At 48.7% G+C, this 24,925-nt stretch overlaps 1 protein-coding gene across 1 annotated transcript in view; it reads left to right on the forward strand.

Moving 5' to 3' along the window:
• The window catches only part of LOC138567590 (zinc finger protein 721-like), a 117,958-nt gene extending 95,096 nt beyond the window's left edge, over positions 1–22,862 (forward strand). Inside the window, exon 2 of the mRNA XM_069645970.1 lies at positions 16,634–22,862. Within this exon, the coding sequence (XP_069502071.1) occupies positions 16,710–21,248 (4,539 nt within the window). The 5' untranslated portion in view covers positions 16,634–16,709 and the 3' untranslated portion in view covers positions 21,249–22,862. The remainder of the gene's footprint in view (positions 1–16,633) is intronic.
• Positions 22,863–24,925: the final 2,063 nt, after the last annotated feature.

Below are 24,925 nucleotides of genomic sequence, written 5' to 3' on the forward strand. Positions count from 1 at the left end.
CGATCTGAGATCAAGACCGATGGAAAGCCATGTAGCCGTACGATTTCCTCCAGGAGTACTTTTGCTAAATTGGATGCATTTGGAAGACCCTTAAAAGGAATAAAGTGTGTCATTTAAGAGAACAAGTCTACAACTACTAAGATGTCATCAATGTAAACCAGGCCGCAAACGTCGATTAACTCCTGCAAAACATCATTCATAAAGTAATGGAATGCAGCAGGAGCGTTGCAAAGTCCAAAAGGCATTATCTGGTATTCATACAAGCCGTATTTGGTACGAAAGGCGGTTTTCCATTCGTCTCCTTTCTTCACTCGAACAAGATGGTACGCCCCCCTAAGGTCCAGTTTGGTATAGATTTGGGCATCTTTGACTTGATCCAATAATTCGGGAATAAGGGGCAGTGGATAAGGAACAAGTTACTTACCTGTAACTGTTGTTCTCCAGCATGGGTCTGGCATGGATTCACATGCTCATGAATATTCCCCGTCGTCAGGCTGGGAATCCTCGGTAAAGAAAAAAACCAGTATCAGTTTCGTTTCTGATCTGTCTTTCGTAGTAGTAACCAATCACTGGTCTCTGCGTCATACTGACCACCGCCAATGACTGCCCTCTACCTAAGCCCCGCCTCTGGCAGCCATCTTCAGATTTGGAAGCACGTGAAGTGGCAGTATGACCAAGTGAAGAGCCGCAGAGGGGTAGGCGGGAGGGTTCGCATGTGAATCCATGCCAGACCCATGCTGGAGAACAACAGTTACAGGTAAGTAACTTGTTCCTTCTCCAGCATGGGGTCTGGCATGGATTCACATGCTCATGAATAAAGAATACATAGCAGTACACACATGCACAACCACGGGAGGTGGCAAAGGCTCAACATTAAGCATTGCATCAAACTCAACATTAAGCATCTTACCTCCTCACCAGGCTCACCTCAGGCGAACAGGTTGCGCAGCACTGCTTGGCCGACCCTGGACTCCTCCCTGGAATCCCGATCGACGCAGTAGAACTTCGTGAAGGTGTGCGTCGACCTCCACGTAGCAGCCCTGCATATGTCCAGCAGGGGCACACCAGAAAGGAACGCCGTGGTAGCTGCGATCGCTCTGGTGGAATGGGCTCTCGGACGGCCGGGCAGCGGTCGGTTTGCCAACCGATGACAGTACATGATACAGCCGGAGAGCCATCTGGAAATGGAAGCCTTCGAGAGAGCCTTCCCCTGATTGACAGGTCCAAAGTTCACAAAGAGTTGTGACGTCTTCCGAAAACACTTCGTGCGGTCCACGTAGAACTTCAGCGCTCTAGCCACATCCAGCGAGTGCAAAGTCCTCTCAGCCGGCGACGAAGGCGACGGGAAGAATACAGGCAACACCAAGGGTTCGTTGAGATGGAAGTCCGACGGTACCTTGGGCATGAAGGAGGGGTGCGTCCTGAGCACCACCCTCGTGTCGTGAAAAGTCAAGTACGGGGCCTTGCAGGAAAGGGCCTGGATCTCTCCCACCCGTCGTGCGGAGGTGATGGCCACAAGAAACGCTGTCTTCCACGACAGAAACTTCAACGGGGCCGAGTGCAGAGGCTCGAACGGAGGTCCCATGAGCTTGGTCAGCACCACGTTGAGCTCCCACGCCGGGGCCGGAGCCTTCACCGGCAGGAACGATCTGAACAGTCCCTTCATGAACTCTTTCACCAGACGATGAGACCACAGGGACGTCCGTCCCGTGGTCCTGGTGTATCGGGAGATCGCAGCCAGATGAATCTTGATGGACGCGTGTGCCAGTCCAGCTTTGGCCAGCGTCAGCAGGTACGGCAGAACTTGGGGAGCCGTAATCCGTAGAGGGTTAATCTTCTGTGCGTGGCACCAGACAGAGAACCTCTTCCATTTGTGTCTGTAGCATTTAAGAGTCGAGGACGCCCTGGCCTTTGCAAGAACCTCTCTGCAGTCGGCCGGTATGTCGTATCCTCCAAACTCTAGCGCTGCAGGAGCCAGGCCTGCAAGTTCAGCGATTTCGGGTCCTGGTGGAGGATGGCGCCTCCTTCCCTGGAGAGCAGATCCGCGTCCACCGGCAGCTTGATTGGCGGGGACGCTGACAAATCCAGAAGGTCCGGGAACCATATCTGCCTCGGCCACGCAGGTGCGACGAGGATCATCCTGCACCGTGACCTCTTGAGCTGGTTGACGAGCCGGATTAGCAGTGGCAAAGGAGGGAACACGTAGAGGAACAGGCCCTCCCAGGGGAAAGAGAAAGCATCGCCCATGCTCCTCGCCTGGGGAAACCTGCTGGCGAACCTCCGGCACTTGGAGTTCGTAGCCGTCGCGAACAGGTCGATCTGGGGAGTGCCCCACCGTCGGAAGAGGCGATCCACTAGATCCTGCCGTAGTTCCCACTCGTGGCACGAGCGCAGCTCCCTGCTGAGTGAGTCGGCGATGGTGTTTTTTATCTCTGCCAGATGAAACGGCACCAGAAACATCCCTTGGGCGACTGCCCAATGCCACAGGTCCTGCGCCTCCTTGGACAGTGCTGGGGACCTGGTTCCGCCCTGTTTTCTGATGTAAAACATGGTGGTGGTGTTGTCGGTGAAGATCCTCACCACCTTGCCCTTGAGGGATGGAAGGAAGGACCTGAGGGCCCAAAACACTGCACGGAGCTCCAGGACGTTGATATGTAAAGATTTCTCCGTCGGGAGCCAAAGGCCCCTTGCGTGTAGATTTTCGGTGTGCGCTCCCCACCCTTCCAGGGAGGCATCCGTGGTCACTGTCTCCTGGTGGGCTGGGGTCTGGAAGTCCATGCCCGCCGTCAGATGCGCGCGGGTGTCCCACCACCGGATCGCTCGTCGGAAACTCTCGTCGAGTGTGATCCTTTCCTCGAAGCTGCCCGTCGTTTGGATCCAGCGCGCGTCCAGGAACTCCTGCAACGGGCGCATCCGGAGCCTGCACATGGGAATGAGGTAGATGCAGGAAGACATCATTCCGAGGAGGGACTTGATGGACCTCACCTTGGCCGCGTCGGCCACCAACATCCGTTGCACCTTGCCCAGGATGGTCCTGGTCCTCTCCTCCGACGGGGAGGCCAGAAGGGACATTGTGTTGAGCCTCGCTCCCAGAAACAGAGCGTCTTGCGCGGGTACCAGGTGGGATTTGGCGTAGTTCACGGAGAATCCCAGGTCCGTGAGAAGTTGGACGGTCCTTGCCGTGTGAACCACGGCGAGCTCCCTCGTCTTGGCTCGGATGAGCCAGTCGTCCAGGTAGGGGTAGACGTGGATCCCCTCGCGGCGCAGCTGCGCCGCCACCGGTGCGAGGCACTTGGTGAACACCCTGGGTGCCGACCGTAGACCGAAGGGGAGGGCTTTGAACTGGTAATGACGCCCTTGGACCACAAACCTGAGGAATTTTCGGTGCCCTTTTAGGATGGGAATATGGAAGTAGGCATCCTCCAAATCCAACGACGACAGGAAGTCTCCTTCCTCCAGCTGACCCAGGACGTGCTGGAGGGTGACCATCCGAAGGTCCAGGATGGGGCGCCATCCCCCCGTCTTCTTCTTCACGAGGAAGTATCTCGAGTACACTCCGGAGCCCCGAAGCCTCTTTGGGACGAGTTCGATGGCGCCCTTCCTGAGCATCGCCTTTACCTCCAGGAGAAGTTGAGGGACGTGAAGTTCTTTCCTGGCCACGGGGGGGACGCGTGGACACCTTCTTTGAAACTCGAGCGCGTGGCCCCGGGCCAAGGCGTCCAGCACCCAACAGTCGGTGGAGATGGACTCCCACACGCTGACGAAGCTCGCCAGCCGGCCTCCCACCGGGGTGCTTCGGTGGGGGCCCGACCCCACGGTCGGTTCAATCCTGCTTGGACGAGGCTTTGCCGCCTCGACCTCCTTGGCGACGACGGCGGAGTCCGCCAGACTTGCCTCGTCCTCTGTAGGCCTCCTGAGACGACGAGCGGGCCGCTTGACGGTAGGTGGAGAAACCGCCGCCGGAACCTTTGGAGGCGCCCTTGCCTCCGCTGCTCCGAAAGGGCGTCCGTCGTTGCTGCAGAACTCCCAGGGCCCGGGCCGTCTCAGTGTCCGCTTTAATGGCCTGAAGGGAATCGTCCACTGTTTTGCCAAACAGGTTGTTCCCATCGAAGGGCATGTCCAGGACTCTGGTCTGAACGTCTTGGCGGAAGTCCGTAGCCTTGAGCCATCCACGCCGCCTAAGGCAAACGCCGTTGCCCAACTGGCGGAACCCAGTGTCGGCGATGTCCGTCGCAACGGTAATGGCGTGGTCCGAAGCCACCTCACCTTCCTGCAGGATCTCCAGGGCCTCTGTCCTCTTGTCGTCCGGCAGGAAGTCCAGCAGGGGAGCCAGTTTGTACCAGAGCTCCCTGTCGTAGCGGGCCACGATAGCCAAGGCGTTGGCCGCTTTAATCGTCGAGATGACTCTGCGTCCCATAGCGTCCAATTTCTTTCCCTCACCGTCCGGTGGGGAAGTCGATGTGGAGGCCGCACCCCCCCCGCTTTCTTCCTGGCTGCCGCGGAGACGACGGAGTCCGGGGTAGGCTGCGCCCGGAGGCACAGGGGGGCCGTGTCCGGGACCCGGTACTTCTTCTCGTACCGGTCTCTTCTAGCTGGTGTCGTGGAAGGGTTCTTGAGGAGGGTGAGGCCCTCATCCCAAATGTCGTCCAATAGAGGCACTGAGAGGACCGTCTTCCTCTTGGCCTCGCGCCGCTGATAAAGGAAACCTTCCTTCTTCTCCTCAGGGCAGAGTTGAAAAAGCTCGGATGCCCTGGAGATCATGGAGTGGAACGATCCAATCTCGTCGGGCGAGAAGCCCTGGTGGGAGGCGACGACGGTACATCCTCGTCGTATACCTCGTCGTCCGTACCCGTCGCTGCCGTGTCAGTCCCCGTATCATCCCCTCGGGTGGACGGGGAGGAGGGCTGGAAGGGGCGCGACGGCTGAAAAGGAGGCGGAGGGTGGATCCTTCTTTTCTTGGTAGGGGGAACACCAGAAGGTCCCGGTTCTGGGTCCCCCGACGGGAGAGGTTCCGTCGGCAACGGTAGTCTCGTCCTTATCTCTGAGCATAAGGACTGTATAGCCAACAAAATGGCCGCCGAGTTGTCTCGCGGCGCTGGCAGAGGGGAATCCGACGGGCGATCAGGGACCCCGTCGGTACCCTCGACGATGTCGTCGTCACCTGCGTCGGGATCCATCCCGACGGGTCGGTCTTCTTCCACGCCGAGGCCGTGGCTTAAGACTTCGACCAGCTCCTCCTCCGAGGTTGAGGCCGAATCTACGACGACGCCCTGCCCCCCCTTTTTCTTCCCCACGGGGGATTTCACGGGGGTCCTATCGATGGGCACAAAAGATGACTCCCTCCGAGGTGGCAGGGAGACTCTGAGCCCCGAGGTCGCCACCACTGGTGTAGCCTGCCCAGGCTGAGCCAGGGCCGCCGCGACAGTTTCGATAGAGGGCTTGGCCGGATGGATTAAGGCCTTCACCACCTTAGGTGCGCTCACCGCCTTATCCTTGAGGGGGGGGGACACCGCCTCGCTCCCCCTCCGATGGGGCCTTCGAGCTCGACCGGGGCCTCTCCAGGAGCTTCGCCGGGTGCTCGGCCTTCCTCTTACCCGACCCAGAGCGTTGGCTCGTGGTTGATGGTGCCGGGGAGGGTGCGCCCTGCCTGGCGACCGTAGAGCCCGACCGTTCGGCGCTCCCGGTGCCAGCGGACTCGCGGTGCTTGGCCTTATGTTGGACCCCCGTCGCCGGGGCGTCCTCAAAGGACTTAGAAGACCGCTCAGATTTCTTCTTCTTCTTCTCGCCGGACGGGCTCTTCCCTTCTAGCCAGTTGGCGAGACGTTGATGGCGGTCCTTCATGGTCCGCTCCGACATGTTGCCGCAAAACGCACAGTCCTTCTCCACGTGCGTCTTGTCCTCATGTAGGCAGTAGAGACAAAAGGAGTGTTCGTCCTCCTTGAAGACGTTCTGCAGCTGGCATCCAGGGCAGACCCTGAACAGCTTTCCGGGCGTCGAGCTTCCCTTCTCCTGGGCCATGACCGGGCCTGAGAAACTTCTGGAGTCCTCCAAAAGCGTAGCTCGACGAATCTTCACCCTTGAGGGGCGCAGACGAATCCGACACGGGTCCCCGTTGATCGGATAGTGAGTCGGTGGAGCTTGAGGCTCTTTTGACCGAAAAAACGAAGTTTTTGAGAAAAAAACGTGAAAAAATAGCACTAACGCTCGAGAGCAATAGCACGAGGATTCCAACACATGAACATGCGGTAAAAATCTGAAGATGGCTGCCAGAGGCGGGGCTTAGGTAGAGGGCAGTCATTGGCGGTGGTCAGTATGACGCAGAGACCAGTGATTGGTTACTACTACGAAAGACAGATCAGAAACGAAACTGATACTGGTTTTTTTCTTTACCGAGGATTCCCAGCCTGACGACGGGGAATATTCATGAGCATGTGAATCCATGCCAGACCCCATGCTGGAGAACCTTTTTTTACTGTGATCTGGTTTAATGCGCGATAGTCGATGCAAGTCCTCAAATCTCCTTCCTTCTTTGGTACGAAGAATAAGGGACGGGCTGCCGGTGATTTAGATGGGCGGATAAATCCATTTGCCAGGTACTGATTAAGATAAGATTTCAAATGGAGGTTTTCTGGTTCAGTAAGTGCATAGATTCGACCACAAGGAAATTGCGCACCAGGTATGAGGTCGATCTGACAATCGTAGGGCCTGTGCGGTGGTAGAGTATTGGCTTGTTCTTTCTGGAACACGTCTTAAAAATCTTGGTATTCATTTGGTAGAGTACTAGTCACACCTAGTACAATCGCCTCTGTACGGAGAGTCGCAGATGTACATAAGTTTGTTTTCCCCTTTTCTTGGTAATAACAGGTGCGAGCACAATCATCGGAAAAGGCCAACTTTTTGGCACGCCAATCTATTAGAGGGTTGTGAGCTACCAACCATGGCATCCCTAAGATTAGTCGAAACTTTGGAGCTTTGATGAGATCGAATGCAATAGATTCTCGGTGTCCATCCTGGCACAGTAGAGTTAGTGCTGCTGTGCATTGGGTTACTGGTCTGGAAGCTATTTCTGTCCCATCAACAGTAGTAACTTTTTCAGTCGTCGACTTAGAGCATAAGGGAAGCCCCATCTCTGCTGCCAGATCTTGGTCTACATAATTCCCAACTGCTCCGCTGTCTATGTATGCTTCGACAGCATGCATCTGAGACGGTTGTTGGCGATTGATCAAAATTACTGGTAATGCAAAGTGTGAGGTCTGTGGCTCATCCTTCTCGCTCGACAAGCGGACCTCTACGCTTGCCGGGCTTGGTCATTTTCCGACTCCTTGTTATTATCTTCCTTCTCTGTGGCTCCAACAGTTCTCCTTGGTGGTTTCACTGGACATTCCTTGAGGAAGTGGCCTGCTTTTCCGCAATATAAGCATAATTGCTGTTGCCTTCTCTTGTCTCTTTCAGTTTTAGTTAAAGGGGGCCGTACACCTCCGATTTGCATGGGTGGTTCTACCGTGCTTTCCAATGTACGTGGAACATTATCCTTTGACCGGACATAGACAGCTCGGGTGTCTAACCTTATCCGGTCCGCTTTTCGGTCTTGTAATCTGTGATCTAATTGCACCACAAGGTTGATGAATTCTCCACAGTCTTTAGGTGGGTTAACCACTTGAGCAAGGACATTCTTTAGTTCCCCTCATAGACCCCGATGAAATAGTGTGGTCCTTTTTTCCTCAGGCCACCCAGCTTCAACGACTAGTCTGTTAAATGTTGCAATATATGTAAGCAAGTCTTGACTTCCTTGACGGAGTGACAAGTTTGTTGTCTAATGCTTGGCCTTGGGTATGACGAGCAAAGTGTTTTTCCATTTCCATCCGGAAACCCCCAAAGTCATGTAACAACGGGTTATCCTGATTTACCAAGGGTACCGACCAATCCGCAGCACTGCCACTCAGATATAACAAGACAAAAGCAACCCACGCTTGGTCGTTAGGAAAAGCCCCAGGTCGGCAAAGGAAATGATGACAATGGTTCATGAAAATTGCGTACTTCTTGGGGTCCCCTGTAAATCGTTCAGGTGGAGCTAAAGGAACTGCCCCAGGAAGGGTTATTTGTACTGGATTGGTGGAAGAAGTTGGTACAAGTGCTGGCGGAATGTTACCAGGCAATGGGGTCTGTCCTGCCTGTGATTGGAGCATTTCTCTACTTATTTCATCGGGTACGATCCTTAGTAACAATCAAATCCCTCCTAAGAGCATTGGTTTCTTGCCTGGCTGAATGTACCCAAGCGCGTAATTGTCCCAACAACTGAACTAACTGGTCAGTCTCTGAAATCTCCATGACGCCCAGGTGGATTATATTATTGAGGCTTTGCGTTCTGTTACGCTCACCTGGTATCCACAGGGACGACACCCAGCACTGGTTGGATGATTTGCACTCTCGAACCCTCTCCCGGTCCCTTGGTGTAAGGCCTGTGGTTAAAGATGGGTCTGCAATATAGGAGAGCTGGATTCAATAACAGATTGTTTTTATGTTTTCCCACCTCCCTTGGCCTCAACTCCTTCCTCCCCCTTGGGCCCTCTCCTCACCTTAATATTGTAAAAGGTGGATTCTCCGTCCTGCTCCTCGTGGTAGGGGCACGTAGATGTGGGGGGCGAGCAGCGACCAAGTTACTTCACAGGTGCAAGCCCCCCCCTGTGGGAATCCAGACCTGCTGCGACTCCGTAGGTATGCTGCTTTACAGTCTTTATATGCAGTTCTTATGTTCCTCTTAGTTCGAATAATAATGTCTTGCTTCTTTCCTTTTAGGTATGGAAAGGTATTTTGGTGTTGTCATGCAGTTTGAAGAGGAGCATGGGCCGGTAGCTGAAAGCGCGGTGTGCGCGATGCTGTCCGCTGAGTAATGCGCGATGCACAGCGCTGTTTCACATTTTATATTGCTAACCTGTGTCTTTTCTCTCCTTGCAGGTTGCGATGTTCCTCGCCGAGCACCGTAATGTTCCAGCAATGATACTGACCAGGAGATGACTAACCAGGTAAGAATTGTGTGGCTTTCTTCATTCAGGAGGAAACGTGAGTAAACGCTTACTAATGCTGTCTTTCTCTCTCCTTTTTTCAGGTTATGGTATTCCCGGATGCATGCAGTGCCAGAGGATGGAGTTCGTACCTTCAGGTGAGTGGAACTGAAGTCGGCAATGGATTAAAGACAGGATACTCTTTTAGGTAAGTTTCGTAGTGTTCTTTCTCTCTCTGCAAATCCTTGGTTTCAGGTAAGCTGGGATCAAAGAACTGGACACAGTGGTCCTCATTACACGTTAGGCGGTGAGCCATGGCTCTATTAGCGCCATGGCTCATGCCGGTAAAATACCGGCACCGCCTTGGCGGAAAGAGGATTTCACCGCCCCATTCCAAGGTTGGAGGGGCGGTAAATCCCCCTTCCACCATTGCCCTTCCCCATTCCCATTTCTGCCCCATAGGGCTCTATGGGAATGGGGAAGGCGCTAATTACGGCACTGCAATTTTGCGGTGCCGTAATTAGCTCCGAGGTCCCTTAGCGGGTTGGATTTTAACGCCTGCAAAAAGCAGGCGTTAAATCCCCCAACCCGCAAAGGGACCTCGTAGTAAGGCGGTAAGGATTTACCGGTACCGGTACTGGTAAATCCCTACCGCCATCCGTGTAATGAGGCCCAGTGAGTGTAACGCTGCCTACAGCAGAATAACGCAAAGCATGTTCTGCTGTTTGTGTGCGGTTTAAATAGTCTCAGGTAAAGTAGTCCCAGGCCCGCCTCACCCAAAGTAGTCCAGGTAAAGTAGTCCCAGGCCTGCCACACCCAAAAGACTAGACCGCATAACTCAGTTCCTTGTAACTGAGCTATGTGTGTGCCTCCATGTTGGAACCCCCCCACCCCCCCAAGTTAAATAGTCCTAAGTAAATAGTCCCATTCTAATGTTGGTCTTCATGATGGTTATGAGCCTGGCGCCAAAGGCGCCAGGACTGACTCCAAGAGAGTTTTGGATGAGGTTTTAAGGCCTTTGACCTGGCCCTAACTGGAAGGCTGACTTGCCAGTGAGGGCCAGGGGCAAGGGTCATGACAGCTGTCCACTGTGGGGAGGAGAGCTGACTCAGCCACTTTGATCCTTTATGTTATAACACTGATTTTCCTTTGCATACATATTCCCCTTTACACACTTTTTTTTGTTGAGAGATAGGGTAGGCATTACGTTTTGTTAGTATATGCATTTTTGATTTGACAAAGACTGACCAGGACCGTTTTCTTTATTATTTGATGATAGAGATTACTCCCGTCATAGCTGTAGGGCAAAGTAGGAGTTTCTCTAAACCCCAACTCTTGTGTCCATGTCATACGTGTGATACCATGATTCCCTTACAGGACTTTAGATCTCTACCACCTTCTATCCCTCCTCGAGCAGAAGCTTGTTTCCCAAGAATGTCACCCTCTTTGGCAAAACTGCTCCCACTCCTTGCCTTTTGCTCCAGCTCTCTTCACTCCTAGGTCTAGTCTCCTTGGTCTCTCCTCCATCCCAAACCCCCGGCATCTCTCTTTCAGTCACCTGATTCTTGTTCAGTTGCTTGCTCTTTCCTCCCTCCTTCACCAAAAAACCTCCTGTCTACTGCTTCTACTCAAAACACACTCAACCCGAGTTTGTAGGATTTTTATAGGGCTTTCACCCTGCCTTCCAGCCTCTGAGGTGTGAGGGGACTCAAGTGTGTTTGCCTGGATAGGGATTGTCTTTTGGGCTCTGACCTGCGGATGGCTCTCAGCCCTGATGTGGGACTTGGGATTGGCTAATCCCTCACCTTGGTCAGTCCTTTCCTTGCCTTCCTTCTCTCTGGGGCAAGGTTATTCAGTTTCTCTCTTCAGGCAGCTGGTGTTGATTCGCTAATGTGTCCCATGGCTGCGGATGGCTTCCGGTTCGAATTTACAACTTGGGGCTGGCCAGCCCTTCTGCTTGGGCGGTCCTCTCTCATTGTCACAGCATGTTGCCCCCCACCTCCCATGTTAAACTCCCTTAGCCAATCTGTTCTTTACTATGTGAGAGTGGAGACCTTGTGTTTTAGCTGCCTTGAGTTTCCCATCCTAATTCATACCCCTCGCCTACCATATGTAGAATTGTTTAGTGTTCCTGAACCCGCACAAGGGAATTTTTCTGTACAGATGCTACCTGTCCTGAGGGACCGCTATTCTTCAACTCGTGTAAAAGGGACGGAGTGCCTGTAGTGGCAATGTGACCGTACTCTGCCCAGAGTGTGTGAGTAATGGAGGTGACAAGGGAATCCTCACCATAAAACTCCCAGGCCCATCCACTAGCTTGGGGAAGGCACTCTGCCACCTCAATCACATCACTGGAGGTCCCCAGAGTGCGGCCGGGGGTTCGTCACAATACTTAGGCAATGCATTTTCAGTTTTTCTCCCATTTGGACTACTTGTGAAACAGGATTAAATAAACTGAGATTATGGTTTTTGGCATTCTGTGACCTAATTGCTTGTTAGGTAATGGTCCAGTAGGGTATGTGTAAATAGCTGATCAGGGTGTAAAATGTGTACTTTCCATTGGCTAGTGATATTGTCTTTGTGTGTGTGTAGAATTGAGTTGGCAAGTGACTTTTTATGGCTGATTATTACTTTGCAACTTGAATATTTGTACCCTTGAGCATATAAGGGGAAAGTATATTCATAGCATTGTTTGGTTTCCAATTGTAGGGCAATTGCCACATGTAAGTCAAGATTTATAAGGGAGTTATTCCGAGCCCTCATGTCTGGGTCTTTCAATGTCTACCTTGGGTCCGCCTATAATTATTTGGTCCTGTACGACCGTCTCTCTCACCCTTGCTTAGGGCTGCTCTTCCTCCTTCTGCCTGGTAGGCTTGTGATTTTCACCCTGATTTGGGGTCCTGCTTCTAACACCCTGCATGGTGCTGTTTCGCCTTTCACCCAGACAGTGGAATATTTTTAAATGGAATTTTCCTTAATACCTCACCAAAATTAAATGTAGGAAACTGTCAGAACTACCGTTGACTTCCTGTTCCTCACTTGATTCAGACAATTCACCCTTCTCCTCACCTGATTCTTCTGATGTGGATGGGATAGTCTTGCCCTTCTTTCTCTGGATAATCGGCTTTTTTCAGAAGAGATACAGTCTCCCTCGGGAAGATGCCACTATGCTGCCTGTGTATAAGAGGCCGGCAAGGGACCTGTTCCTGAGAATGCCAAGAAGAGGAAAAAGCCAGCGGCAGAAAAAACCTTGATGTTCACAGTTCTTGAGTGAGTTTTGAAAGTCCAGGTGCTTCAAAAATCCAGGTGCTTGAAGTTTCAAGTGTGGCGGGGCAGATGGGGTTTGGGGGTATTCGGCAGGAGTGAACAGTCCTCGAAGATGAACCTTCCGTATGGAGACAGGGAGGCAAGCGGGTAAGAACAGCAGCCGCCCAGCACTCTGTAACTGGAAAGAGGCGGCAGGCACAGAGAGTTCTGGCGGAGGCAGCCAGAGGCGATTCCGACACCCGGAATAGGTAAGCAAAACAAATGCTGAAGAGCTCCAAAAAAGGAAAGGGTATGAAGCCGTAAAAGGAAAACAAAGCACCAAAGAAAGGAAGAAATAAGAACAGAAACAGGGGAAAGGCGAGGGCCCCGAAAGAAGAAAGCAACAAATTACAGCATGGAAGAGAGGCGTAGACCTTGATAGAAGGGCAGAGTGAAAGCCGGCAAGCAAGGAAACAACGACTAGGCAGAGCGGGACGAGACCCGAGTGGGGCGAGGCCAGCGAACAGACAAGAAAGTTGAAGCTAGTTAAGGAAAGCACAGAGAGAGAAAAATACGAGCGGGTTGAAAAACAACCGAGGGGAAAACCTCTGAGCGTCGGACCCGAAAGCAAAGGTACAGAATGGGTTGCAACGCACGGTTGGAAGAAAGGGGAGTGGTTAAAAAGAGAGGAAAGCGGCCATAGCAACCAAAGACTAGAATGTTGCGGAAGGCAACGTAGGTGACGTGAGATGCTTCCCTAATGGCGGCGGAATCTCCAGGTTTTCCATAAGCGCCAGGGCGGCAGGTGCGTGACGGAAAACACACAGGCACCTGTGATCATGTTATGTTCTGTTATGTTATGTTAAAGGTACTTGTATAGCACACCGTCACCAACGGAATTGGTCCCGAGGCGCTCTGGTGGATCTGCAAACAAGGTGGGATGAGTTAGTAAGGTGAAGAGGGAGTAGGATAGTGAGAGGAGTGGTGTACTGTTGGCAACCTCAACTCGGTATACATCGGGTGCTGAGTTTTGGTGCGAGTATTGGATCGGTGTCAGTCCGCGTGTGCTGTTGGTGTGGCGTATGTATTGTTGAGGTGCAGTGAAGTGCGTGCGGCTTGTTGTGCGAGAGATGGTTTGAGTTTTTTGAGTGAGATAAGTATGCAGTGAGTTTGAGCTTATATTGGTTAGTGGGTTATATGACATTTAACATGCGAACATTCACGTTCTGTCTAAGTGTAGCACTTGCTGACCTACGTAATTCTGTCTAAGTGTGGCCCTCGCCAACCTTCACAATCCCATCTAGATGCGGCGCAGGCTAGCGTTCACAATTCTATCTAAGTGTGGGACATGCTAGCATTCTTAGTACCTTTTTAAGTGTTGCGCTTGGTAATCTTCTTAATGTCATCTAAGTATGGCACATACTAACATCGACAATTCCATTTAAGTGTGTCAATGGCTAGCCTTCATACTTCAGTCTAAGTGAGCCTGCTAAAATTTACAATATTATCCAGGTGTGGCACTTGTTGACGTTCGCCGTTCTGTTTAGATGCGACACAGGCTAATGTTCACAATTCTATCTAAGTGTGAGCATGCTAACATTCACAATCCTATCTAGATGTGACGCAGGCTAATATTCACAATTCTATCTAGATGTGGCAGATGCTAACATTCAACAATCCTATCTGGATATGACAGAGGCTAATGTTCATAATTCTATCTAAGTGTGAGCATGCTAACATTCAGGTTCCATCTAGGTGTGGCATTTGCTAACATTCCCAGTTCTATCAGGATGCGACGCAGGCTAGTGTTCACCATTTCTTCTAAGTTTGGCGCTTGTTGACCTAGACAGGTATGTGAGTAGTGACAAACAGGCTGGCCTGCTGGACTTGTAAATTTAAATGTAGTCTTTGACCTTTTTTAAATTACGGATGGAAAGAAAAATGTCAAAATTATTAACAGAATACTTCTTCTGGTTTTCCTTCTGGCTTTAGCTGGGCTCTTCTCCTGTTGCCTGACCAGGAGATGCAGTAAGGACTTGTTTGTAGCCTCCTTCCTCTAGCCCTCATAAGCCCACAGGCTTCCCGCAGCTCCTGTCTCCACGTCTGTCTGGCTCTGCAACATAAACGAGAATGATCCGTCAAACCCTTCTTTCTCTCTGGTTTATATAGCCATGGCTTAATTGACCAATCGGCAACGTTTTCATCAGACAGGTTATAAAAATAAAAACAAGCCCCACCCCTTTTCTCCTGAAACGAAGCCGATGGAAATGGCTTACTATTTCCTTCCCGACTGCATGCACCATTCATTCAGCTGCCTGGAACCCCATAATATAGGTAAGTGTGAGGGCCAGGGTTTTCCACTCCTTCGTTGTCACTGCCTGGGTGTAGCCCGTTGGCCTTGAAGACTTTCTCCTTCCCCGGCAACTGGGCATCCGTGAGAGGTGGCATGGCTGTCGGCCCACCGCAACATGGAGTCTCAGCCGAATTTAGGCAACACGGCTTCTCTGCCGACCTGTGGCAATGCAGCGTCTCTTCCCCCATCTCAGGTGGGAAGCCACAAATCGGGTCAGCAGGGCCCAATGACTTGCGGCTCCACCATACCCCGGGGTTGCACGTATCTGCCATTGCTGGGTCTTCCCTAGCCGGCCCCGTGTTTTCCTCCGGGGCCTTACATGAGTAGTGCAAGGCAACATCTACAGTCCAGTCATGGATAGGTTCAGGCTGGTGGTCACAAATCTTTCCAATCATGCCTGGTGTAAGTCTGACAGTCTGTTATCAGAAAGTAAGATAGAGTGGCAGGTGCTTTCTGGGGTAGAGTAATTGCTCATACCCCCTGCCCCCCAACCCATGCCACACTTACAGTTTGTGTTAGTGTCTGTTAGCTGCTGGCTTCCCCTGCTGACACGTGCCGACACTGTTTGGAGCAGCCATTGTAGGAGCCGCCCTTTGCATAGGGGCCGTTAGCCGCAGGAGCTGCACAGGCAGAGGGCTGCCCTGCGGTGTCCTTGATGAGGGTGTGGTGCACCAATTAGTGCGGGAGGGCATTGAGGGAGGTTCAGAAAGCAGGTTAGGAAGGGGAGAGGGACCACGCGCAAGTGCGCTCATCGTGCTTTTAAGCACTGGTGCAAAAAGACTTTGAAGGCCATAAAATGCCAGGGTCAGGGGGGCACCTACCTGATCAGCGGCTCACGTCCAGATGGGACATCAGGAAACATCTTTCCTTTATAAGAGTGTCTCTGGATTCTCCAGAAGGTTGCAAGGCATCCAATGTCCTGGGCCCAAAAGAAACCTCAGTGGAAGTAAACATACATTAACAAATGTGGATTAAAGGCCTGCAGGCCCAGTTGTGGTTTCTTTCCCACAGAGGTTTAGTGGTAGGTGTAAATTAAATAGGTCCATGATTTTGGTCTTTGGTGAATACAGAAATGTTCTCTTGAGAGATGTATAACACACACCAGGGGATTTTTTGTTTAATTCTACTGTATCCACATTGTTAAAAGGAATGAAGCATTTACTTTTTTTTTTTAAAACGGAATGCTCTTTAATTCAATGTGTCTGTCTAGATTGACAAATGCATTTCTTTAACTTCATTGCTTATAAAAACCAAATATACAACACAGTATATATGTTCATTACAAATCAATTTTACAAAAGCACAACAAACATAATTGGATCCTAACCATCATCTTTTAATCAAAAGCAAATGGGGGATGGAGCTAAACAAAACAACTTGTATTTTTAGTTGTGTCCTGACCTTGGCTTTTGGAGCCTGTTTTACATACGATCCATGTGCACATTTACTTGCTTTTAGAAGGAACAGCAATGCAACTGTTTGAGTCCTTATTCATTTTTTGACAAAAGTCAGACTTGAGAACTTAAAGCAGAGGGATGGACATTTTGAACAATACATGATAAACTGGCTCTAATTTTCAACCCAAATTACCAAACACAGAAAAAATGTGTTTTAAAATTGCCAGCCTCTTTTCATTTTCAAACAGAAAACATAAGCATATTACAACTACATCTCATCAGTATTTTCCTTAGTTTGCAGGTTCTCGTATTACCCAAATGAGACTTAAGGTACATAGTTGGGTTTATTTTAGTAGGAATGTAGTAGTGATGCATAGCTAAAAGATACACTAAATCTTATCCCCTCTATACATTTCTGCCTTCCTGTTTAATAATTGTGTATCCGTCTGCATGCAGTCTTTGAATTGATGTGTAACTACTGCCCTCACCTAACATACTACACTTTTTATGTATGTTCCCATCACTGAAATTCCTCATGAGCCCATAAGAAATCCTTAATTTGATAGGTTTGTGCATGAGGAAATATTGTCCTGTTGATGATTTCTCTAAAATAACTCTTAAACTTTTTTCTGCAGCTGGTCATGATCCTGTGACTGGAAACCTGAAGTTAAAAGAAGGATGTCCAGATGATCTTCATCCCGAAAATATTCTATGAAATCAAGAAATATCCTTCCCTTGTGTCTGTCAGCATTGGACAACCTCAAAAGAATAGATGGCCAAGAAATGAAGGAAGACAACCTTGCAGGGAACTCAGCAGGATCATTGACGCTTTGTGCCATGGAACCAGAGTCCCTCTTAAACCTTCCTGGGCAGGAACATACTCCACAGAGTGTTGGACATTCATCTACTCTTTGTGAGAGAGAACTCTGGAACCTCTGTGAGAAAGAACTCTGGAGCCTAGCAGAAAACCTTACACGGCAGAGCATGTCTACAGAGAGTTCTGCAGGCTCACCCATTCCCTGTGCAAAAGAACATGGAAACCTAACCGAAAATCTTACAAAGCAGCCAAATAACTTGGGGTTATCCTCTCCCAGTGAGAGACAACGCAAAACCGAAGCAGTCAGCCAAGCCGCTGGAAAAAAGTTGGCCAGCCAATCTAGTAACTGTGAAAGAGAACATGGGAATATCAAAGATAACCATACTGGAAGAGAAACGTTGTCTAGGAGCTCCACAGACTCATCTACCCCTTGTAAAAGTGAACCCCAAAGCCTTGCAATACGGGTTAAACCTGAAGGGAGTTCCGCAGAATCCTCAATTTCCCGCAGGCGTCCACCTAGGAGTCCGGCTGAGCTTGCTGCAGAAAAAGAAATTCGTAGAAAAAAGGGTAGACTACATACCTGTGATGAATGTGGAAAAAGTTTCAATTTTAAGTCGGTGCTTGTGAAACACCAGAGAATCCATTCCACAGAGAGACCATTCAAATGCACTGAATGTGGAGCTGCTTTTAAACAGCTTACCTGTCTTGCTGGTCATCGTAAAATCCATACTCTTGCAGGCGCGTTTGTCTGTCAGGAATGTGGAAGGCGCTTCAACTGTAAGAAGAATCTTTGCACACACCAGTTAACTCACACTGATGCAAAGCCCTTTGTGTGTGCCGAGTGTGGTAAAGGCTTTACTGTCAAAGAGAGTTTGAAGGTTCATCAGAAAGTACATGACAGACCACCAGACTACAAGAAAGAGAAGACCTCCCCACTCAAGTGCAACATTTGTGGGCAAACTTTCAAGTTCAACAACAATCTCAAGGAGCACGAACGGATTCATTCTGGTGAAAAGGGTTTTAGTTGCATACAGTGCTGGAAGGTCTTCTCCTGCGAGAGATCACTGAGTAAGCACATGAAACGCCACACCAGAGGACCCAAACCACACAAAGAACGAGGTGAAGATGCTTATTCCTGTACAGCATGCAAGAGGACCTTCCAGTGGGAGACAAGCCTTCTAGTCCACCAGTGCAGCGCTCGTGCTGAGCGCCCATTTAAGTGCACCACTTGTGGACAAACCTTCAAATATGAGACACACTTGGAAGCGCATGGGCAGGTCCACACTGGCGAAAAGTGGTACAGTTGTGAGGAATGTGGGGAAGGTTTTAACCGGAGAGTGAGTCTTAGAAAGCATGAGATGACACACACGGGGCACATACCATATGAGTGTTCTCAATGTGGGAGAGGTTTCTGTAATAGTTATGCATTGAGAAGACACCAGAAATTAAATAGCACAATGAGAACTGAGGATATGGAGCAAGGTAAACGAGGAGGGGATACCCCCTTAACCGAGAACTCTTCTCAGACGAGAACCCCTGAGGAGCTTAAGCTCCTCAAATGCAAAAGTTATGGTTCTGTGAAGAGCACTTTTAAGGATCCAAATCTGCCCAAATGTAAGAGTAATCGTGGGGGCAGCAAACCCTTTAAGTGCTCAATCTGTGGGAAATGCTACAATCACGAGATGAAACGGTTAGTGCACGAGCGCAGTCACACCAATCCACAAGACTACACTTGTATAGAGTGTGGAAAAGACTTTAAAAACAATAGAGCTTTATGGAGCCACCTGGGTTTACACACTGAAAAGAACATCTGTAGTGAATGTGGGAAGGCCTATGCTTTGAAATCCTCCTTGATCATGCATATGCGTGTCCACACTGGGGAGATGCCCTACGAGTGCAATGAATGTGGAAAAACCTTCAGATGGAGTAGCATCTTTAAATATCACAAGAGGACCCACACGGGAGAAAAACCATGCCAATGTAGCCAGTGTGGCAAAAGGTTCTCCAGCTCCAGTGCCCTCAGCATACATCGGAAAATCCATGCAGCAGTGAGGCCTTTCAAGTGTCCTGATTGTGTGAGGACCTATGCAAATAAATCAGAGCTTCGACGTCACCAAGTCACACATACAGGAGAGAAGCCGTACCAATGTGCCCAGTGCAATAAGCGTTTTTCCTGGAGCAGTGCCCTCAGCTTACATCGAAAATCGCACACAGCAGTGAAGGCTTTCAAGTGTGCAGACTGTGGGAAAACATTCAAATGGAGACGTGTCTTTGAGGACCATAAGAGGACCCACACAGGAGAGAAACCTTATAAGTGTGTCGAGTGTGAGAAAGGGTTCTCTTCACGCAGTGCCCTTCGTATACACTGCAAAAAACATGCAGCAGGGAAGGCCTTCAAGTGTCTTCAATGTGAGCAGACCTTTAGCATGAGGTCTGAGCTCACAAGCCACCAGGTTTCACATGCAGGGGAGCCGTTCTCGTGTGGGGAATGTGGGAAGAGCTACAGACGTAAGCGGTCTCTTAGAAGACATAAGAAAATCCATTCTGGGCAAGTTAAGTGTGTTTTTCCTGAATGCTCAAAGGTTTTCCAGCACCGATTAGCCATGGAGAAGCACCAGAGAGTTCATAGCCGAAAGAACTTTTTCAAATGCAGAGTGTGTGAGAAAAGCTTCACTAAGAGGAGCAGCCTCTTCCAGCATGGGATGATTCACACCAGGAACCTTGAGTGTAGGAAGGGAAACACCCGGAAAAGTGACCTAGTAATGCATGAGCGCACCCACAATAGGGAGAGGCCTTTCTCATGTACAGACTGCGGAAGAAGCTTCATTCACAATAGAAGTCTTCTTTTACACCAGATGAGTCACACAGGAGATAGTCTGGTTTCTTCAGCCAAACCTACTGCTACTCATTCTGCTGCTGTCACATGTGCCATTTGTGAAGCTAGCTTTGACCAAGTGTCCAATCTTGCAGACCATTTGAAAATCCACACTAGCTACAAAAGCAATGCGCCTGGAAGTCTGCACCAAGAAACTGCTACACAGCAAAGTGGGCTTACTTCTGAGAAAAGATCCTTTTGGTGTGCTGACTGTGGGATGAACTTCACAGACGAGTCTGTGTTCAGTGAACATCACAAAGTGTGGCACGTGAGCAAGAGGCCAAGGCCCTGTTGGCAGTGTGGGGAAAAATTTAGCACAAAGTTTGACCTTGAGAAGCACTGGAAAACGCATGCAACATACACTCCTGCTGCGATTACGCCAGCTGTGATCATGTCGCGTACAACACCACTTGTGATGATAAAGCGTGTGACCCTGTCTGGAGCTTCGATTTCTACTGCTATGAAGCTAGTTGCTGTAGCCAAGCGGATTGCAAGAAAAGCTGCAACCAAGCCTTCTGCGGTCACACCTGCTGCTGACATAACTGCAAATAACTCAGCTGTGGGTGTTCCTATTGTAAGCATCTCTGATGCTATGCCTATTCCCTCTATCGACATACCAACTGCTGCCAATGTAAGCTGCAAACGTAATGCACCTCAGAGTCTCCCTCTGCAAACCTCTCCACAGCCTTGTGCAAATTCTACTGGTGAGAGGTCTTTCTGGTGTGCAGACTGTGCAGAGGGCTTCAAGTATGAGGTTCTGTTCATTAAACATCAGACCCTGTGGCACAAGGTTAGGAATCTTAAGCCCTGTCAGCAATGCGGGAAGACCTTTAACACAAAGTTTGACCTTGAGAAGCACAGGGGAACACACGCTGCTGGCACTCTTTCTGAGAACATGCCTACGGTAATTGTGCCTGCTGTGTCCATTCCTAGTTTGACCAAGCACACGTCAACCTTGCCTGCTACCACTCAAACTGATAGTAAGCCTGCTTTGATGGGGATTAACGATGCCAGGTCCACTGTGTTAACATCTTCCCCCAAATCTTTTAAGGATTCACCTGATACGAGCAAACCTACCAGGATTGTCCCAGTAGTGAAGATACCCGCTGCAACCACATCTTCTGGGATGAAGCCAGCTGAAGCAGGGCTTGCTAACTCCCTTATTCGGAGAAAGTCTGCTGCGAATATATGTGCTGCAACTACACTTACTGTGGCTACATCTTCTGCAACTGTTTCAACAATTTCTGCTGTGACGGAGCTTAAATATTCGAGGATTTGTGTCGGCATCCCTTCTGCGACCCCATCTTTACCTGCAACACCTTCTCTGACTCAGTGTTCAGAGGCCAAGCCTACTATGACCATGTCTGCAGAGACTAAGGTTAATGATGCCAAGCCAACTGTGACCAACCCTACAGACAGGCCTTGTGAAGATTTGCAGGGGGTTGCCGATACCAGACTGATTGAGGGCAAGACTGCAGTTGGCAAGCCTCCTGCAAACATTCCTCTTGCTCCCCTGCCTTCCACAAAAGTAACTATTCCCTGTTCTGACACAGACTGACACCATGCATACAAGGGAAAGACTGTGGCCAGAAAACCTGTTGCAGCGATATCTGCTGCTGCCATTCTTGCACCATCCCAGCTTCTGTCACACTTGCCGAGGACATGCAGTGCAAGGGAATTCTGTAGGGTGTACTTGTCGTACGCTAGAATACCCGGTCCAGAGGCCACACCAACATGAACACAATGATGCCCTCTGCGTTTTGAAGATCTCAATGTCTTAAGGCTGACCTAAACCAAGTACATTTACTTAAGAAATCGTTGCATTAAAGCAGTATGACTTGTGTTGCAGAATATATATATATATATATATATATATATATATATATATATATATATTTTATTTTTTTTACCAAGAATTCTATTAAGCCTTGGTGAAATAGGTTGCTCAACTGCAATACATCTGGATTGAACCATCCCACCCCCAATGCCCCCCTCCCCAGCTCTTCTCTTATTCAGCCCTTTTAACACTGACTACTAGAGGACCAGAGACACTCAACTTTACACCCAGATAATGCAGTGTTTTCTGCAGGATTCTGTTGCTTTGCCAGCAGATCAACAGATTCTGATCCCTTGCATGACTGCACGCAGCACCGGCACTGAACCAGGATTGGAATGGTAAACGTGAAGTTTTGAATTGTAACTAAACTTCTTTGTTTAGGCATTGGTGTGAGAGTATAGACACAGTCAGCAGAGCAGGTCAATACCTTGCATATCTCAACTGTGATTAAAAGATATTCTTTTCTTCACTGTTTTTTTTAAATTTGGATCTGACTAGCGACTGAGAGGCAGAACTAGAGCTTGGCGAGAATTTAAACAACAGAAATACCGAAGGAAAAATGAATAGAGAATGATAGCACCTTGGTGCTAGAAACAAATCGTAACCGAGAGAGATTAAAAGTGAAATATAGTTTGGGGAGACAGAAAGACAACCAGTAAGAAAAGGTTTGAGATGGTGAGCAAGAGTGGCAATCCATAATCGTGTTATATGCTTTGTGACTTTTGGACACCTCATGTGACAGCTAGTCAATAAAGCTCTCAAATATACAACACGTTATTCAAATAAAATAATCCATCAAAGTGCAACTGCATACGATATTAGTACAGTTTCTATGTACAGCTAAAATAAATTCCAATAAAGCCATACGATATTACAGATAAAATCTAGAAATAAAGTAAAGGGACAATCAAGCCCAAAGCCCATCACTGAGATTTTCAAAAATGATGTTAAGTATTTTCCACAGGAGTAAATACATTTATATGTTCAGCTAAAACCTAACGTTTCCATTTCATCAGCTTTGTTCAAGTGTATATTAGTTGTAATGCAGATCACAAGTAAGTCCGCAAGATCCAAGCTACTAAAGGACAGTCAATTTTCAATAAATAAACTAAGGCAGGTCTGCATTTTGTGAAGCCTAGATGACGGTGAAGCGGGGTGATCGTAGTCGTTCTTATAATTGTATAAACTGGACAAAAATAAATTGCAACACATCCTCAAACAGTGTTACAAATCAAACAGACGCAGACGTAGCAGTGTCTGTCCATTTGCAGTAATTGCTCTTAATGGGGCCAAATTAAATCTTGCTGTGGTAAAAGGCAATGTTTCAGGTTTAAATCTAGACCACTGGTGTCATTTTTCTAAATTGGATGGGTGTAAATGTTTCCCCTGTGTCTGTGGGAGCGACTGAGTGCAGCGAGGGAGCCCGAACCAAGCAAGTGTTTCAGGGGGTTCTTGCCCCAGAGAAATGTTTTAAAATGTTAGGTAAAAAGCATGCGTTTTCAATACGCTTTCTGTGAACAATTGGGTAAAAGGACACAGTTTGCAATGGGTTTTGTGGGCTAACACATGAAAAAATCCAATTGGTGTAAGCCATCAACATTGCACAGGAGCATTTTACAGCTCATTTTTGTGATGCCTTTGAACAATATATGTAAGTATGAAAAAACATGGTCATGTTGTCTGTGCCCATGCATGTCCATATAGGCTGAACCAATATATGCCAGTATCACCATATAATAACATACTCCTGTTGGCTTTGTCAGTAGCAAATGCTATGCCACGGCAAGAAAATATGTCCATACCGGACCCACCAATGTGGACCAGTACCATGAAGGAATGTTGATCATGTTGATTTTACCATTAATGCCCAGTAAAATTTGCCATCCAAGAGTGAATATTTGTCTATACTGGACCCACCAATGTGTGCCAGTACCACATAGGAACACTCAATATGCTGCTTTCAATCTTGAGTCCCAGTTATACATGGCCTTATACAGTAAAGAATTGTGTGCAACATTGGACCCGCAAATGTGGGCCAGTACCACATAGGACCACTCATGATGACTTCACCCGATGCCCAGTAAAACATGCTCTACCTCTGTAAAGAAATATGGGCCCACCCCTTGTTGCCCATTAAAAAAAATACCATGAAACTGAATATTTGTCCAAACTGGACACACCAATTAAAAAGTTCTGCTGGCTGCCGTGCCACCAGTATTCCCCCAATAAGAGACCTCTTGCACAGCTGACACACATATCCACATCACATCGTGATCATCAATAAAACCTTCACACATGTGAAACACTTGTGTACGAACGCGATTTAAATAAAATATAATTTCATTTCATGCATCACCATTCATACAGCAACATAAATTATTCAGTCACACATTCATACGGCATTGCATCATTCATTCGCTCTCCCATTCCCAGATATGGATTAGCATTTATGTGGCATCATTCATTCTTCATTCCCTTCTAATCCCTCTTTCGCGATCCAGTACTTGTGTGTGATACAGGTACTGTGATGAAGAAGAGTTGAACCATGAGTAATGATGATTACCAGTAAGTAATCCTCATATTCCCTGTCCCAATCATTTGTAATCTATAGCCATCCTGCACAGCGCCCACTTGGTAAGGAGTTTAGTGCCTGTTTGATGTCTTGTTGGAGGGATATATCTGTGTTTTACAGTTATTGCCGGTCTGATTTTGATCTGTACTGCTCCTACAATGCACTGTTTATGCCCTAGTCCGTGGTTTGTATCTGGCTTTTTTCCCATTTCCCCCTCACTCTCCTTCTCCTAAGCACTGCTCCTAGAGCAGCCACTGTCCGGGCAGTCGGGAGAAGGGCAGTGGCAATGGGTGCCTCCGGTTAGCCTGGTACCCCAGTCCAAAGTGCCATCACTGTTTGGGCAGAGAAAACTCATCATACAGGTAAGGTGAATCTATGCCTACATTTCCCCCTGATTCCTAGCATATAACTTGTCTGAATCTACGGCCTGTCTGCATCTGTACCAGTAAATCTGTTTTTGATCCCGATAGCTATGCCATAGTACACAGCTATATTAAATCTGTATGCTAGCCACACATATGTATGACTAACTACAATGCAGCCCACATCTGGCACACAAACTGGTCTTGTCTTACTGTGTTTTTGCCTGTATACCTGACATAGTAATTTTAGAATTGTTTGTGTATGCACACCCAAACTGTTTAACTTGTAATATCTGCCCCTGAACACCTAGCACTGAGCTCTATTGAATCATTGTGTTAGCTGACACAACCATTTTAATTGGTATAACTATACTGCTGAGCCCATTATACTGAGCTAGATTGATTCTTTGCTGCCTGAAATACTAGTTTGAAACCTTTCCGACCCATTGTGTTAAACCACATGA

Source organism: Ambystoma mexicanum, chromosome 2p (assembly GCF_040938575.1).
Source record: "Ambystoma mexicanum isolate Mex_15411 chromosome 2p, UKY_AmexF1_1, whole genome shotgun sequence".
Taxonomy (NCBI): Eukaryota; Metazoa; Chordata; class Amphibia; order Caudata; family Ambystomatidae; genus Ambystoma; species Ambystoma mexicanum.